The sequence below is a fragment of the Rhagoletis pomonella genome, unplaced genomic scaffold, assembly GCF_013731165.1.
Source record: "Rhagoletis pomonella isolate Grant_MI unplaced genomic scaffold, Rhpom_1.0 Rhpom_scaffold_00003, whole genome shotgun sequence".
Taxonomy (NCBI): domain Eukaryota; kingdom Metazoa; phylum Arthropoda; class Insecta; order Diptera; family Tephritidae; genus Rhagoletis; species Rhagoletis pomonella.
In genome coordinates this window covers 72,007,420-72,025,283 of record NW_023458557.1, presented here as the reverse complement: position 1 = coordinate 72,025,283, position 17,864 = coordinate 72,007,420, and the positions used below count along the sequence as shown (strand labels likewise).

General features: G+C 35.4%; 1 protein-coding gene across 3 annotated transcripts in view; it reads left to right on the top strand.

Annotated features, from left to right (window-relative positions):
* Positions 1–623: 623 nt before the first annotated feature.
* LOC118735481 overlaps positions 624–17,864 on the top strand; it is a 35,869-nt gene continuing 18,628 nt past the window's right edge. Inside the window, exons 1-5 of one of the 3 annotated variants that reach the window (XM_036465263.1) lie at positions 624–724; positions 2,011–2,157; positions 9,264–9,478; positions 15,254–16,370; positions 16,440–16,568. In XM_036465263.1, coding sequence (XP_036321156.1) covers positions 2,093–2,157; positions 9,264–9,478; positions 15,254–16,370; positions 16,440–16,568 — 1,526 coding nt within the window. In that variant the 5' untranslated portion in view covers positions 624–724; positions 2,011–2,092. Of the gene's footprint in view, positions 2,158–9,263; positions 9,479–15,253; positions 16,371–16,439; positions 16,569–17,864 lie in introns of all 3 variants that reach the window. The other 2 variants (XM_036465264.1, XM_036465262.1) reach the window with 2 other exon arrangements.

Genomic DNA, 17,864 nt, shown 5'->3' with positions numbered 1-17,864 from the left:
GTATGTTACCGCATAACTTTGGACCACGTCATCCGATTTCGATAATTCTTTTTGCATCGGAATCTGGTTTGGATCCGATCATTGGATTATGATATATATATATATATATAATATATATATATTTTTATATGTGAGAATTGAATTCGGTGTTTTTTTTTTGCTTAAAAATTACTTGTTAGAATATGATGAACCATTTGTTTGCTATTACCAATCAAAACTCAAAAAAGCGGATTTTCGGCCCACGCTATTGCACATAGTATGTTTTGAAATCATTTAAATGGTAATAAATATTTAGTCCCTTCTTCGTCCAAATGGCCACTTTTTGATTTATTTTGGAGCCGAATTATTATGTTCAAGTGGCAACAGTGGGTATAAGTAATATCAAGAAATTAAGCTATCCATATGAATTTTTATATGCGGCAAACAACCCTCCTACAAATGGGGAAAATGCTTGCTATAGTTTCAATTAATGCGCGCTCTGTCTCTTTCTCACACTCTTTGTCTGCATGCATTCTTTGCAATCTCTCATGGCTCCTTTTTATGCTCTTTCAAAAGCTTCATGAGCGCAAATACTAGTAAGCTCACATGAGCTTTGAATACTACATCTAAAAGTATTTCATTTTCTGCAATCAGTATGCAGCGCATAAAAAATGTGAAAGACGTGAAAATAAAAATGTAAAAAAAAATATTTAAAGAATATTAAATGGTTTTATACATCAATGAAGTGTGTATCTAAATAATAATAATACAAATTTAATATATACATATGGTTCTAAATATAAAAAATATGCATTCAATGTATTCGGTATAACACAGTGCAGTGGAAAAGGACGAAGTTAAAATATGTATGTAGTTCCATAGAGAGAAAAAGTGTCAACGAAATACTCCACGAAACGTCCCATACAGCAGTACTTAGGAGCGCGTTGATTGTCGCACGATTCCTAGCGCTCCCCTTGTGCCAAATATCTTGTTGATGCTATTAATTGATTTATTAATACGTCACTAAAATTAAAGTTAATAAAAATTAATTTTAGAAAATGAAAAATTGCGTTCCTACTGTGTTATGTATGTATGTATGTGCATACATATTTGGTGTGCCAGGAGGTATTCATGTGTTTTTCTAAATGAATACAGACATACATATATACATTCATACCTACATACATATGTACATATAAGCATACGAATCAAAAAATTTCCTATGGTGTTATTAATAGAATTATTTGTGTTTTAAATTGTGATAGTGTTCAACCTGAACGTATTGAAGCGCATAAATTAAATTTTAATTAAAAGTGTAATGAGTATAAACATAGTTTTGACCTAAATCAAACAAAAAGATGTGACTGTGAAAATTGATAGAAGAAAATATCGCAATGTGTATACAAAATTGGATACTGTTTAAAAATGAGAAATGGGGCAATGAATGATATGCTCATCATCATGAGGGGATGAAGGTGGCGAAAAAACGACTCTCTTCCCACTGTACATATGTACATATGCATATACGTATGTATGTATGTATAGACACACACATACATATGTACGTACATAACTTTATTGTAGGCATATCTATGGCAAAGACACCGCGTATAAGTTGAAGTACTATATGTATGTATATTTAAGTATCAGAGCATGCGTTTCTTCTGCAGCGGTCCCTGAATATTCGTTGACCTGTTGTACAAGTACAATTTTACTACTTATAGGGGTGGTGGTAATAAGTGATATGATTGTGCTGTGTGGCAGTAGGTATCAAAGTTAAATGCAACAAAGCAGCAAACTATGTATGTGCACATTATGGAGCTAGTATACAAGCCTACGTACATGTAGATATGTGTATGTACATATTATATACTGCGACAATAAATATCGGATCTGTGAGATAGCGGCTAGACCACAACAATGAATGTTGAATTTGAAGTGCGATGGCATTACTCTGCCATATGCACATACATACATACATATGTACTTAAATAAGCATGTATACGCCAAGTACTTCTTCTTTCTTTACAGCCACCTAATCGCTAAAATAGCATAGACGACTTAATTGAATAAGTAATATAAATTAAAAAAAAAAAAACAAAAATAAATTAAAATGGGAAACGTTTGCAGTTCTGGTGATAAACGAAAAAACGACAGCATATCAGAGAAATCAGACGAGTAAGTAGATATGTATGTATAAACTTATACATACATACATATGCACATTTATGTAAATATTTACTATCTATATACAAATGTACATACCTATAATAATACTTTTTCCGCCAAACTAATTAAAATAAAAGTTTTTCTCAAATCTATCAAAAATAATTTTAACATTTGCCGCACCAAACTTAGTGTTGCCGTGTACAATTCGATGATGTTAAAAATTTAATTTTAATATGGGTGAATATTAAAAAAATTGGTGACAAAATGTTATGTTTCCACCAGGGCCGGATTTAAGCACAGGCTACATAGGCGCCAGCCTATGGGCCCGCGCCATATGAAAAATTAAAAAAAAGGAAAAATTATAAAATAGTGAAAACATTATATATTTAAAATTTTTTAAAAACATAGAATGCACTGCAGGCGATTCAATCAAAGAGATGTTAAGTTCGTTTTTCCTCAATCGAAAGAGATTCACATTGTAGTACAACGTGATTTAAGTACTAAATAGCTGATTTAGTTTAGTAAGCAAAGGAAAATGAGTCGTTTCGTCGAGTCGGCGCCAGGCAAACGGAGTAAGCGTGTCACAGGTGGGTCGCAGTTTCGACAGCCTTGATCTAATGGCGTTTTCGTTTCCACAAAAATTTTGCATTTTTATTGCCTTCTCCTTAGTAATTGTGCGTAAAGAGCCCTAAGAAGGCAATATTTTTCGGTAGAAAAGAAAACGTCATAAGTCAATGTGATTACAAATTTGAGGTGTTACGTTGAGTAACTACATACAGCTTTGTCGTCGATTTGGTGTTCGCTTCTTCTGTCAACACAGTGACTTTGTCAATATAATAAAAGTGTAAATAAAAAACATATTAAAACGGTGGCTGAGAATTTCAGCGCACTTAAAATTTTGTTACCGATACAGGTGAATTAATAAAAGAGCTTTATCGCTTTATGTTCTGTCATACGGCTATCTTATACAACATTTTATATGCAAATTTTCAAATAATGTCAAATCAATATATCAGGGCAATTCTGGCAACTGTCTTTCTACTCACCGCAGTCTTTCGAATAGTATTGTTCCGATACGAGTAACTATAAGTAAATATTCGATACTTTCCTCAAGTATTGAGTACTTTTTGGACTCGAATTCTTCCCGCAAGTACTTAGGTGGGTATCGAGTAGGCGGATAAATTACTACTTGCTTTTCCAAAAATTCTGAATTTCGGTTCTGTTGTGGTTTTGGCAACACGCTAAGTTGGCTAATAAAGAAACTGTCAATTACTGCTTTCCGGTACTAGTCAAACATTAAAATTTTGCAAGATTGATGGCTTCTCTTTTGGTAGGTTTTGACCGAAAGTACTCGAATAAACTTGCAGCAACTTTTTCTGTAAGTTTTGGTCGGAGAGTTTCTGTTTTTCTTCACATGACAAAAGTATTTACAATGTGTTCGATATGAGTAAGTATCGAGTATGTACTTCTCTCCGATACATTTGTAGCATCGATAATATTCTTCAATATTTTTAAAGAGTACAGGTATCAAGTACATGTTGTTATCGGGACAACACTACTTTCGAAAGGCAAAAGTCCTTCGTAAGCCAATTGTCAATTCTGGAAACTATCTTGACAGCTCTTTACTGTCTTTCGAAAGACTAATTAAAAGATCTGTTAACGTTATGCTGTACGCCTTTTAGCAAATTTTTTTTTTTATTAAATTAAATATATAAAATATGTATATGTATATGTTTTTCTCTTTAAAATAATAAAAATTTTGAATTTAATTGAATTAAAATTTTCAAACAGGTGACAAACTTCCTCAAAAAATATTTAGAAATTATGCTATATTAAAATACTTTATTTTGACACACATGTCGTAATATTTCATTTATATTATCATAGATATGAATTGATTAAAATTCTTCAAACAGGTGGCAAACCCGTTTAGAAATATTTTCCAAATTAAGCTTTCTAAACCACGTTATTTTGACGCCCATATTACATCATTTCATTTACTTTATCATTTTAATTGGATTAAATTTTTAAACAGTTAGCCACCCTCTTCAAAAATGTTGTGGAAATTAATCTTTCTAACGCTACTTAAGTTCATTATGTCATCAATTGAATTTGATTGAAGTCGGTAAAAAAAAAGAAAACTAAATTTCAAATAAGGAGGATCAAAACCCATTGTAGAGCTATGTTTCCATTAAATTTTTTGTTCATAATTGCCAGTAGAATACGCCTGTCGCCGAAACAAAGTATAGAGCAAATTTTTACATATATATCGGCAAATATGAGCGTTTGTACGTTTATTTTAACTTTTTTGTCGGCAAAATTATTATAATTTAAAATATTTTTGTGGTATAAGGGAATGTTTAAAGCTGTACTTCTTGCCGCCCAAAGAAATTTGCCCGGGTTCAACAAAGAACGCCAGGTTTTTCTCTTCTGTGCCATCTAACGCCAATTCGCAATGCCAAGTGAAGCTAAGTCCATCTCCACTTGGCCTTTCTTTCGCAGTGGGGGCCTCCCTCTTCCTCTGCTACCACCAGCGGGTTCCGATTTGAATACTTTCAGAAATGGTGCGTCGGTATCCATTCGAACGACATCGCCAAGCCAGCGGAGCCGCTGTGTTTTAATTTGCTGCATTATGTGTCCATGCCGTTGTAAGGCTCTTACAGCGCTTCGTTCCATCGTCTGCAGTACGCGCCGTCGCCAATGCGTAAAGACCTGTAAATCTGCCGCAAAATGTTTCTCTAGAATACTCCAAGAGCCGCCTCATCGGATGTTGTCATTGTCCATGCTACTACGCCATATACCAGAACAAGCGTGACGAGTGACTTTACTCCTGAATTTCCTACTTATTCAAAGTAGCACTTGTTGCCAAGAATTATTCTGCGTTGGATTCATGAACGAAAGACACAAGATCACGTAAGAACAAGAGAGTGAAAAAAGTCGACTTTTTAAGAGGGTTCTACGCCATCTTGTTTCACTGGAAAACGAGCGAAAAGTAAACAAGGCAAAGAAAACAACGAAAACCAAAATTAGCCAAAATTATTGTCAGCCACTTTAAACGCACAATTTATGTAAAATGATGCAACAAAATGCTTTAAAATGTGTTGTCATGTTGAATTAACTCTTCTTTACTTGAATAAAAGTGTAAAATAGTGGTGCTTGTGATGTAAACAAACGCTCAGCTGACGAACCCGCTTTCGCAAACTTTTTTCTCAAAACCAGTTACAAATACAACGTCGCGTTCTTACGTGATCTTGTATTTTTGGTTCATGCGTTGGATTTCGATGCTGACATTATTATCGGTGTTATAGGCGGCATACACGGTGCGTCTGACTCGCGAGTAATTTGTGTACGTGTTGACTCGCCTTCGACTACACACAGTTGAATAATTCAGAGTCATGACGGGAGTCATGTTGGTGTAACTAACACAAATTTATTTTCACAAACACATCCAAACCGACTCACGAGTCAGACGCACTGTGTATGCCGCCTATTAATTCTCTTTCCGCTTTGCTTCCTTACCCAACTTGGAAAAGGTAGAACGCGGTAAGCAATTGCACGCTCTTGTATAAAACTTATCCTGAGCGGTTCAGTTCTGCAGCGCTTATTATCTTCTCCAACATCAGATTAAACAAATCACATGAAAGGGAGTCGCCCTGTCTGAAACCCCGTTTGGTAGCAAACGGCTCTGAAACCTTTCCCAATTCTGACGGAGCTGGTGGTATTGCTCAACGTAATTTTTCTCGGCCGTATCAGTTTCGCGGGGATGCCAAATTCAGATATCGCGGCGTATAGCCAACTCTTTTTAGTGCTGTCGAAAGCGGCCTTGAAGTCGGTAAATAGGTGGTGAGTGCCGATCCTTTTCTCGCGGTTTTTTCCAAGATTTTTCGTATTGTGAATACCTGGTCTGTGGTGGATTTGCCAGGTCTGCCAGCGGCGTTGTTGCTTTTCAAGCACGCTATTGCTATTCGTACCTCTTCATAGTCAGGTCTAGAGCTGGAATACTATCGATGAGCGTGGCCATCGATAGCTTCGATAGTCGATAGTCACAACCATCGCTACTGTAAGAATGTAACCCTGTTTATGCTACATCATGCGCCGTTGTACCATACAGACAGCTACATGTTGTGAAACTGTACGACTGATGACAACAGCACCGGGCAAACTACAATTTAAAATAACGAATACACTAAAGCAAATTACAACCAATTTTGAGAGCGTTTCATTTTCGTTTACAACTTTAACTTTATTGAAAATGAGATCAAAATTGCTAAAATATGCCCATATTTTTGTTAAGGGACAAAATTTTCTCAACGATTTTTGGCTTCAAACAGCATCTGTGCTCTGAAATTATTTGCCCTGCTTTGCTAAATGTCCATTCCGACTCATAAGATGAAGCAGGTACCGCCGGCTTTTACCCTCTGAATACAAAACCAGCGATGTTTTCGATAGTCAAAAGCCATCGATAGTTTTCCAACTCTAGTCAGGTGTTTAACCCTGGAAGTACATTCTCATTTTTGTGCTCGTAAACACACGTTGTCAACTCATCGATTCAACGAAGAATGTACGTTTAGGGTTAAACATCGACTCCGTCATCATTGACTGGGGGCTTGGGTTCGTCTTCTCCACAGGTTTCAGAGCTGCTACCATTCAGTAGGTTAGAAAAGTGTTCCCTCCACAATTTAAGTACGTTCTGGACATCGGTCACTAGGTCGCCATTGTTGTTCTTACAGAGGGCGCCCTGGTCTTGAAACCTTCCCTAAGTCGCCTTACTCTCTGGCTTTCACTTCTTATTGCGGCAAATAACGGTCCCTCATAGCTCGCGTTGCGCTCGATCGTAGCGCACAGCGGTCTGAATAGGGAATCTAACGGGACAAAACTATTTGGACAGGATCGCGTTGATGGATTTGTACAATACTTCATATCCACTAGCTTATGGGACCACTGATTACATATCTTGAGTCAGGTTTTAAAAGTCCAATATGGCGGACAATTTTTTCAAAATTTATTGAATTCGATCAAAACTTGTTACTCGAGGGTTTTTGCAGTCGCTAATTATGAATCTGATCATGAATTTTTAAGATTCAAAATTATTAAGAAAGTAAAAGTTAGTACCTTTAATTTGATGTACATATTTTATTATGATCTGCTGTTGAATTTTAAGAACTTAGTGGTAGTGATAGAAGTTCTGCACAAATATCCCACGATATTTCACATTTTCCGCGTCTTGTTCCGCGTCTGGCAACACCGACATTGTTGACTACGAAAAATCAGTTGTTTATGGTTATGATACCTGCAATAGGTGATAGTTAATGTGGTTACGGTTATGAAAATGGCTATGGCGTTACGGTATGTCACTACTAATTTAACCTTACCTTCGAAAAATAAACAAATCACCTCCGAATTCAGGGTGAGCGCTAGTTTACTCCAAGTTGATACTTACAACAAGCTCTTTAAAAATAAGGTAAAAATGGGCATGGCACCGTCCACTAAGAACTACGATTACATTTTGAATACTTAGGATTGCGATTACTGTAATTGTAATCCAGAAAATTATTAGCATTCCCATTATTGTAATTGTAATTGTGAAATGCTTGATTGCGACTACTTCCCAGTGGGAACATTTAATGTATAGTTATCGAAAAAATAATCAGTAAAACAACCCTTTTCACATTCGAAAATGCATTTTTCCCCCAGGGCGATGTCCTAAGAAAAATGGGGCATTCAATTTTGCATAACCTAGTATCGAGAAATGAATGTGTTTTAATATGAAATTTTTGGAACTTTTTGAATACATTAGAATGCTGATTACATAATCAGTAGTAATATAATCGAGAACTCATAAGAAATACATTACATCATTTATCACACATGTAATGCATTACTACTCTCCGACTGGGTTTATATGTAATCATTCAAATTTAACAACTATGACTAATGCAATCGCAATCGTACTTTTTATGAATACGATGACAGTAATCGTACAAAAGATTTTAGGATTATAATTATAGTAATCGTTATCATGAAAATTCCGATTACAGTAGTTGTAACCGTTAAATTTTTAAGATTGCAGTCGCAGTCATGCATTTCATGATTACCATTACAGTAATCGAGAAATTACTTTTTCTTAAAGCAAATATTGTTTTTTACCAAAACGGTTCTATGTTATGATTTCGCGGCTTTTTTTATTGGCTGTAATATTCAGTATTACTTCGACTTTAACTCAATTTTACATACTTTTCGGTGAAAGAGATCCTCTAAAGGATATCTTTGAATGGCAAACAACATTTTCTTGATTACGATTACTTTAATCGCAATCGTAATATTTTTAGGATTACAATTAAAGTGTTCGTAATCGTAAGTGTTATGATCACAATTATTGTCATTGTATAGAGTAAGTAAATAAAGAGACATTGCGGGAAAACATGCTGCACATAAAAAAATTTTTATGAGTTATTTGCATTGACCTGTGCCATCTGTCATTCAATAGTACGAAATGCATAAAATGCACGCACATTCTTTTTCTATTGCTTTGTCGCTTCCAGCACCCTTTCGGCTCTTGGGCATGCATACATATGTTTCCAAAATGATGACGAAGTAATTTGTATCAGAAACCTTTTATACCCATTTATAATTACCAAGTAAATATACTTGCCACAGTGCCAGATTTAGTATCTATGGGCCCATAGGCTCTTTCTGTGGTGCGGGCCACCGGGGTGTACTAAGACAAACGCGGCAACGGAAATTCTCCAGATTTTAGTTTTTTTTAAGTTGTAAATATAACTAAAGCTTGCTGGTAAAAATTACGATTAAGTTTTTCTATAAAATCTAAAAATACATGCTTTGTAAATTTTAAACCACGTTATTCTTTTTTGTTTTGCATAGTAGGATCTGTATTGAACGAAAAAAAAAAACTTTAATAACTTTTCACTACGTACAGTGCCGAACAAAATATTGACACAGATAAGCTTTTTATTCTAATTGAATAAACAATATTTTTGAGTAGCAGGACAATTCCAAAAGGCTAATTTTCCTGTGTATTTTTTGGACCATCCTAATATACATACAATATGTCGCATACATGTGATAAATAACATTATGTTCAACTATTTTTGCAGTTCCTCGCCGTATCAAGAAGCCAATAAAAAAGAAATTCAATTAGAATCGGTTGGGAATAATAGTGAAAAGCTAGCGCCTTTGGCCGATCCAGAGCCAGTGCCACCAGATGTATCACTAGCAGCAACAACAACAACTTCGCACAATGGAGCAGCACCACAAACACCCAACGAAGCCAATAAGGATTCTCACAAAGGCAGTCGATGTGTGGAGAAGGGTAGGTGTATAATCACTATGAGACACTCCTCATATGCCCATACGTACATACTAGAGACGTCTCGAATGTCATATTTTTCACATTCGCGAATACGAATGTTAGGAATAACATCAATACAGTGTTTCAATCTAGTAGTTAAAGTTCAAAAGGGGCATATTATATTTAAAAAATAAAGTAATTGTGCTGCCTTTTTTCTCACTTGGCGATTTCTTAGAGGCTCGTATATATGGCCGGCTGCACTGAGCAATTGCTCACGTGGAACGCTGGCGGGCGGATCGCTCAAATATTTGCGGGACAGATCTGTCAATTTATCGAATTTTAGTTTAGTTTTCCACCAATCGAGAGGATTTTCAAGGAGATGAGTTCGTTTTTCTTTAAGATAGGCCTTCAATTGAGCTTTAATTTCACATTTTTTAATGCCTCCAGATTCTACATCCGAGCTTTCGCTTTCGCTGGAGGAATCGAAAATTATTTCTAGGTTGTTTATAAGGCTTTTAGCAGTACTTGTTGAAGGCCCGTCAATGCTGCTTGATATACTACTTAACCGTTTAGCGCTTAAAGCTAAAAGCTGGTTATTGTCCACATCCTGGTTAGACAGACCTATAGCCTATTTCCACCAGAGGCTTAACTGCAGTTAAGAGCTCAGATAAGCTCCGAGAATTTCAACATGGAATGAGCGGCAAGGTTTATTTTTTAGTGTTTCCTTTTCTCCTTTCGGTTGCTTGTACTTTTTAGAAGAAATTACCCCCTTCGAGTTGTAATCTCCTTGTTCCAATAGGAATAAACTGCAGTTAAGACTTAGTGGAAATGAACTATTAGAGCCATTTCAACATTATTAGAGTGGACCCTCTGCCCATGTACACATTCGCATTCGCAAAACATTCGCGAATATTTGAACGAACATTTGATGCGAATATGTAAAATGAGAATGTGAATGCAAATATTCGCAACATCCCTGGCCCATACCAGGGTTGTTGCGAATATTTTTCCGAAATAAAAGTCCTTTCCGTTTAATAAACAAACCGCCTGTCCAAATTAAACAAATTTGGTATCATATGAAAGAGGACTGAAATAGCTTTTAAACAGAAATAGCGAACGACCTCTATTTATATTTTTTTATAATTTAAGATGTGTTTTATGGTAAGTAGTTAACACTTTTTATTGAAATATTTTTCAATATGTTTTCTTCGTTTAGACATTTCAGTTTTAAAGCTATTTAAATCCTCTTTCATTTGATACCAAACTTTTTTAATTTGGATAAGCCGTTTGTTTATTATCCGGAAAGAACTTTTATTTCGGAATAATATTCGCAACAACCCTGGTACATACATACAATATACATACGTACAAATATATACCTTTATATAGTTTATTATTTTTATAACTATACAGATTTGTGTTTTGATGTATGTATTTACGTTAGTTTATCGCATGTTTATTTAGTAAAAAAAATCAATTTGTTTTTTAACTAATCGTAAAATTTGCTAGTTTGAAGAATTCCAGCAAAATTAATTTTGATCACGTTGGAGATGCTTCCATTTTCATAAAGAAAATTTTACACTCATAATGTGTATTTACCGGCAAATTACTTCTGAAGACAATCTATAAACAAAAGATATTATCATAAAATTTGTTTCCATAAATTAGGAATCAAAAAATTGTCTATCCTATTCCCACCCTACAAATATTTGGGATATGTATATCTTATACTTCTTTTTTGAAGGGAACTAGTTCCCTACATTTCTTGGCGTTGTATCTTTCCAAAACCCCGAGAGGCAGGCCTTTGGGAAACAAGGCAGTTAGAGCATGGGTTGATTATTAATGATATGCAATTCGGAAGGACGAGAGATTATATGGTAGATAATGTAAACTCTAGCGGTAGCATGCAAGCCCTATTCCCATCTAGAAGAGAATGAAAAAGAGATCGAATGGCCGATTAAGAGGCTATCTCTTTATACATCGAAGGATGGTTTTGTCTCTACGATTGGAAAATTATACAAGTATCTTCCAAGCTGAAGTTTTAGGTACAAATTCTTTGGATGAGACCCTCCCAGTAAAAATTGTCACGTTGTAAGTTAATTTGTTAAACCACATAAGTAGTTTCTTTTTTTTTTGTTTTTTTTTTTTAGATTGGCGCTTACACATATGTTAGGGTTTGGCCGAGCTTCTCCTCTGATTTGTGGCGTGCGCCTTGATAGTGTCACACAAAGCGGAGGGACCTACAGTTTTACGCCGACTCCGAACGGCGATTGTATTTTTATGAGAAGCTGTTTTTCATGGCAGAAATGCACTCAAAGGTTTGCCATTGCCTGCCGAGGGACGACCGCTGTTAAGAGAAAACCTTTTTTCTATATTTTTTGCGATGTTGCTTTGACCAGGGTTTGAACCCAGGTGCTGATGAGTGAAAGCGCGCACTGCTTACCACTACACCACAACGGCCGACATAAGTAGTTACCCAACACTATTAGCAATAATGCGTGCATTTTAGTTAAATATCTCATAAATTTTATATTCAAGATCAGAGGTTTATACCAGGGATGGGTAAGGACGAGGCCGAAAAGAGCCCCATGTAAATTCTAAATTCTACAAAGAGCCACACAAAGACAACAAAAACAAAAATTTAATTTTTATTAGAAATGAAAAACATTAATTTTATTATTATTCTAATGTACGTAAGATCCCTTTGGCCAAATTTTCGAAAAGCTGGTTTTACGTCAGCGGATATTACAAATCTGGTACTGGTTGCCAGAATACAAGCAATGGCAAAGCTTTATGTTGCATTTCCAGTGCCTTATCTTTTCTTAATTCCAAAAACTACAACTCTCCTTCGCTTTTCTTAAAAATGAGTATTTCGCATATTGTAATTACAGTCTCAATTATGTTACATAAAAATGGGTTTATAAAGTATGCAAACGTACATTTAAATAATTTCAAATCGGCAAATCTTCCTCTTTGACAAGTGCAATATGGTTTTGGATAAAATATCCTTTTTTTAAGATCATGTTTAGAAACAAGAAAAGAAATATGTATTTTGAAAAGTAAAAAAGATCCAAAATGTTCTGAGAAAATAGAAAGCAAAAAGAGCCGCACTTTGCTAAGCAAAGGGCCGCATTTAGCTGAAAGAGCCGTGTTTGCCCACCGTTGGTTTATACATATTTATAATGAAATAACAATTTAATTTTGATAAGATATTTATTAATAAAATTCTCGGAGCTTTCTGTTCCGCAAAAGAATCTATAACATTATCGAAGTTTAAAGATAGAGACATAGATTTTTCAATAGACAGAATAGCAAAGTTACGTAGTCTGTCTTGTCCCATGGAGTTTCTCAAATAGGTTTTTTATTAATTTTAGTTTCGAAAATGATGGTTAACCACTAGCTGTAGGCACAGGAATTGGAACAAATATCATGAATGCAGTACATACTTCAGGAGAGCAGGACGACATAAAATAAAGTATATGTACTATATGGGCATTTCCAACGGTCGCGAAACGTACTTTCGTACGCTTTTGAAGTTCAAAAACAAGGAAAACATACATTTTTATTAATTTTTTTTTATGTTTCGATAGTATTGTGCTAGATACATATATCTTTGGTGCAAAGGGGATGATCTTCCGATTTTTCAATATCTTTTCAACAAACGCGAACGTACGAATAATGGCTGCTTTTGGCTGCAAATGGAAATATGCAAGAAACTGCGAAATGGAACAGAATATTCTAACAATATATTCTGATATTGAGGCGGCGCTATTGGCAATATGTAGCATATCCGCGCTCAGTGAACTACAGGCCCTCTTATCTGGGTATCTGGACATACGTAGGAACATCCCAAGCACTGAGAAGGCTGATGATATGGATGAATTAGAGGCGATTGAACATGGTTGCTTACTTGGTATAAGCCAAAGAGAAAATATTTCTGCACAACACAGATGTTTGAAATATGATAGGGACATCTGGCCTTTAGGACCGTATATTCTTGCCCCTATGGGCCAATTTCACAATGCGTAGTTAACTCAGAATCGGGAGTTAACTACAGAATTTTGTACTGAAAATCTCTAGTTAACTGTCGATTCTGAGTTAACTACGCACTGTGAAATTGGCCTTTACCTTCGTCAGCTTTTGATCTGATAGCGACGATAAGTAGAAGACAAACATATGTATGTACATATATTGAACTCTGACGTAAGTTCTTTCAATAGTCATGACCTCTGATTTTTCAAAAACTGTGATAGTTTCGGCATGTATGTATGTTTTCGGTATAGTTACGGTGACCATCCATCCTTTATTTTAAAGGACAGTCCTTTATTTTAACCCCCTATCCTTTATAATTTTATTCAAAATAAAGGACGCCTTTTGTCCTTTATTTCTTAAACTGTTCCTTAAATCAGCTCTGCATTTTTCTGAGGTAAATTTTTAAACACAGAATATGAAAAATAAAAATGTCCCTTTTATATGTAAAGAAAATCTTCTCCAGTTTGTTTCGCACCCAACTTAAGGATTTCTATTTAATCAGTAATCTTTGTACAATCTATTAAGCGCAGGGAAAGTTGTGTCCAGGATCGTGTTGCACGCTGAGTTTCCAGTTCCATTGAATGTGAACAATAAACCCCCTGTTGCACAGTGGTTCCTGGAGCCTTCATTTGTCACTTAATTTGATTAACTTCTTTTATGAAAGCTTACAATATTTGCAAGAGATCGGTTTGGCCTAATTTGTGAATTATTATTTGATTATAATAAATTTTTTGGTGTAAAATGCAAAAAAGTGGCAATTTAAAAAAAATTTATTCTCCTGTTCCAGTTATTAAATGTTACATAACAAAAACTAGTTGAAAACAATTGTATGGTTCTTTTAAAACGAAAAAATTACACAAAAAAAGAATGTTTGAAATGTTATAAAAAATGTTCACCAAACTAAATATATTTTTTTTTTTGGTTTTTAGTAAGAATTGGTTGAAAAATCAAGGCCCCGAAGAATTATGAATCTTAAATTCCAATTTTGTACCTCTGTGTGCTGGCTTTGGCGTGCAGTATGAATTATGGTAAACGCGTTTTGGCAGCAAAGGATGGCGAAGTCCTTGAAAAAGATTTGGCTTCATTTTTCGAAATCGGTTAATTAACTGGTAAATATTTGAGTTGAGTTACGATATGGGAAAGTACTTTTATCATACAAGCTGTATGTATGTATTCCCAAATCATTTTGAAAAAAATGTCCTTTATTTTACGTTGGTTAATATGGTCACCGTAGGTATAGAATTACATGTATTGTAGAGTATACACATAAAAGGTTTAAGAGCTTAAATACTATTAGCGTTGTAAGCGATTTTCTTCACCGTCTAGGCAATAGGATAGGGTTCACGAATTGTAGGAAGTTTTGAAAGCATCATCACGCAAATGTCTCGGGCTAGCGTTTCATCCTCACTTGGCTAATGGCCTAGCATTATTTGGTTAAGGGGAGAAAAGGGGGAAAATAAATTAATATGGATTGTATAAGAAGCAAGGGCAAAGAGATATTAAAACCCAATGCGGCTATTCAGAGATCGTCATCCCAGAAGTCCTCGCAGTTTATGAAGAAGTACTTAAAGATTTTAGCCCATATTTTAAAAGACTTCAATTCGGTAGGCTATAGGAGCTGTGGCTGGAAAATAAATTGTATTGAGAGGCAAATGTAATTGAGGAAGTAGTCTAAAAGAAGCTACCATCATATACATATATACGTACATATACATTCACATATGTCAACATTTAAACCTTCTTACATCTTCATATAATTTGAAGACTCTGAAACAACCACACCACTGGGCTTGAATGCTCCTTCCGATATTTCGAATCAAAAATCTGCACCCAACAACTTGGCTATTCTTCAAGGCAAACCTCCACCTGGACGCAAAATAGAAAGAGATAAAAAAATTGTGATTTACATTTTGGCGAATAATAGTCCCGAGTACAAGAAGCACAAGCGTGCTGTACATAGCCTCTTTAAGCAGTTCGCTACGAAATGTCAAAGTAAAGGTTTTGATTTCTTAATCTCCGATGTACATGAAAATGATGTAGGGGCAAAGAAAGACTTTAATAAATTACTCGAAGTCAGGCGCTGGACGCAAAGCCCACAGGAAGCACAAGGCGGACACGAAGAAGCCGCAAATTGTCTATCGGAAATCTCCAGACATACCTCTACTGCGTACATTATACCGGTACTATTTTTGGGATCAACACTCGGTACACCTATGTTGCCATTGACAATTGAAAGTCAAGACTTTACTTCTGTTTTAAGCGTTGCAAATGAGGAGGAGAAAGTACTTTTAGAAAAATGGTATACGATCGACAACTCATATCAACCGATGTGTCACCGCTTGTACACCCAACAAATCGATACTTACTCAACCGAAGTGGATGGCGAATTGAATCACTTGTTGGAAGTGTTGCTGCGTCTCTTTTCCGATGATTTAAAAGACTCGTATTTAACAACAGTGGTTGAGCAGGAGATCAACAACACCGTACTTATAAGCCAAGAGCACGCCAAACGTTGTATTTGGATACAAACAGGTGCGCAATACACAAAACTACCAGAAAATGCCTCGCAATTGGATGCCGAAGTTTTGAGACGTATAACTAATGTTTATGCCGAGCTGAAAATGCATTTGTCTGAGAAAAATCTAATAAGAATTCTACCCACTATGAATGTACTGGATGAAGAGCTGACTGCGGTGATCGACAACTTGCTGGATAAATCGATCACATCCATTTTCGAGGAACATCAAAATAAAAATAGTATACCCTACAATACAAATGGGGTAGACAAGGTACTCTTAGAAGAAGTACATCTAATTGCACACTATTCCAAAATATTGGCGCAGAATTCCGCTAATTTTGACATTATGAATGATGTGAAAAGGTAGGTAGTAGTATTCTTTTACTTTAAACGGTATGCCCTCGTTTAACTGTTCTGCTGTTGTTTTTTCAGATACCTTAAGGATAATACACAATGGCCATTAGTAATATCTGGCGCCAGCGGTTGTGGGAAGAGTGTGCTAGCATCCAAAATTATGGAAAACGTTCATCGGTGGAAACCTGATGCTAATTTGATATTAAGGTAAGCATTGGCGATCTAAACTGCGTTTTTTTTTTTTAATAAATACAACTCGATCTAAAATATTGCATAAACTTTGGTTTACAGTTTTTAAAAGCATAGGCGCATGTGCTCTAAATATTTTATTAACTTTCCCTCAGCTAAAACTTCGAGAATATATGAATTTTAGGAGTAATTTTTTGAGGATACCCCAATCCTCAATCATATTTAGAAATTTGGTAGAACAGTTCTCTTGAAATAATCTAAAGCCTTTACAACATTGTTCACTTTTTTGCGCTATATAAAAGGTCGAGTATGATGAGAGATTTGTCGAGCGTGATTTTTGTTCGTCAAGAGAGGCTTTTGCTTTACATTTGCCCACCGAGACCAAGGTAGCAGCTGTTGACAAGAGTTCTTCTCCACTTTTTCTCTAGATTGACATTATTGGTGATATTTATGCTAGATCCTAGGTCGACAAAGTCCTTCACTAGTTCAAAGTTATGGAACATTTTCTCAATCTTACACCGCTTCATATGTGGCAATACAAGAGGAAGCAGCAACTCAAGCACTCATGCTACATAAGAAAAGTAAAGCCACAGCGCTAGAAGCCGTATTGGCCCCGATGCCTACCCAAAATATTTTTGCTTGAATAAATTTGTGTGTGAATAAATTCATCCTAGTCCTGCCCTCTAAGCGCCAAATATTTATTCATATTTTTTTAGGTATATGGGCATTTCCACCAGAAGGCCCCCAGATAAAATATTGAAAGTTGATACAACTACATTGTTTTAGCATATTTTCAAGGAGAAATAATCAAATTTCAGCGCCCAGTTTCTCATTTGGATATATCTATTGTATGTTTTGGTTTGACAAAAGTTTTTAAAGACACATTATGCATTGACTTTTGCTCTTTTAAATCTTTATGAGGGTACAGATAGTAAAAAATGCATAAAAAACTATGCCATATCTAACCTATATATTAATAATTAGTGTTATAAATTTGTGTCTAAAATGACGAACCTTGGTTTTGTAATCAACTCTAGTCTTTCCTGTGATGATCACGTAAACTTCATAATAAGTAAAGTATTCATCACTCTACGTAATTTATGAATGTCTGCATCCTTTACGCCGGTCGACATCATGAGAAAACTTGGCATACAACTGATTTTACCAATATTCTGTTATCCTGAATGTTTCTCCAGCAAACTTAGTTCTCAATCTTCCCATAAAATTTAAGTAGTTTTCAATCACGTAACACGTTATGTATTTGGTTTGGCTAAATTTGATCACATTTGCAGTTGGAGATCTCACCTATTCAGC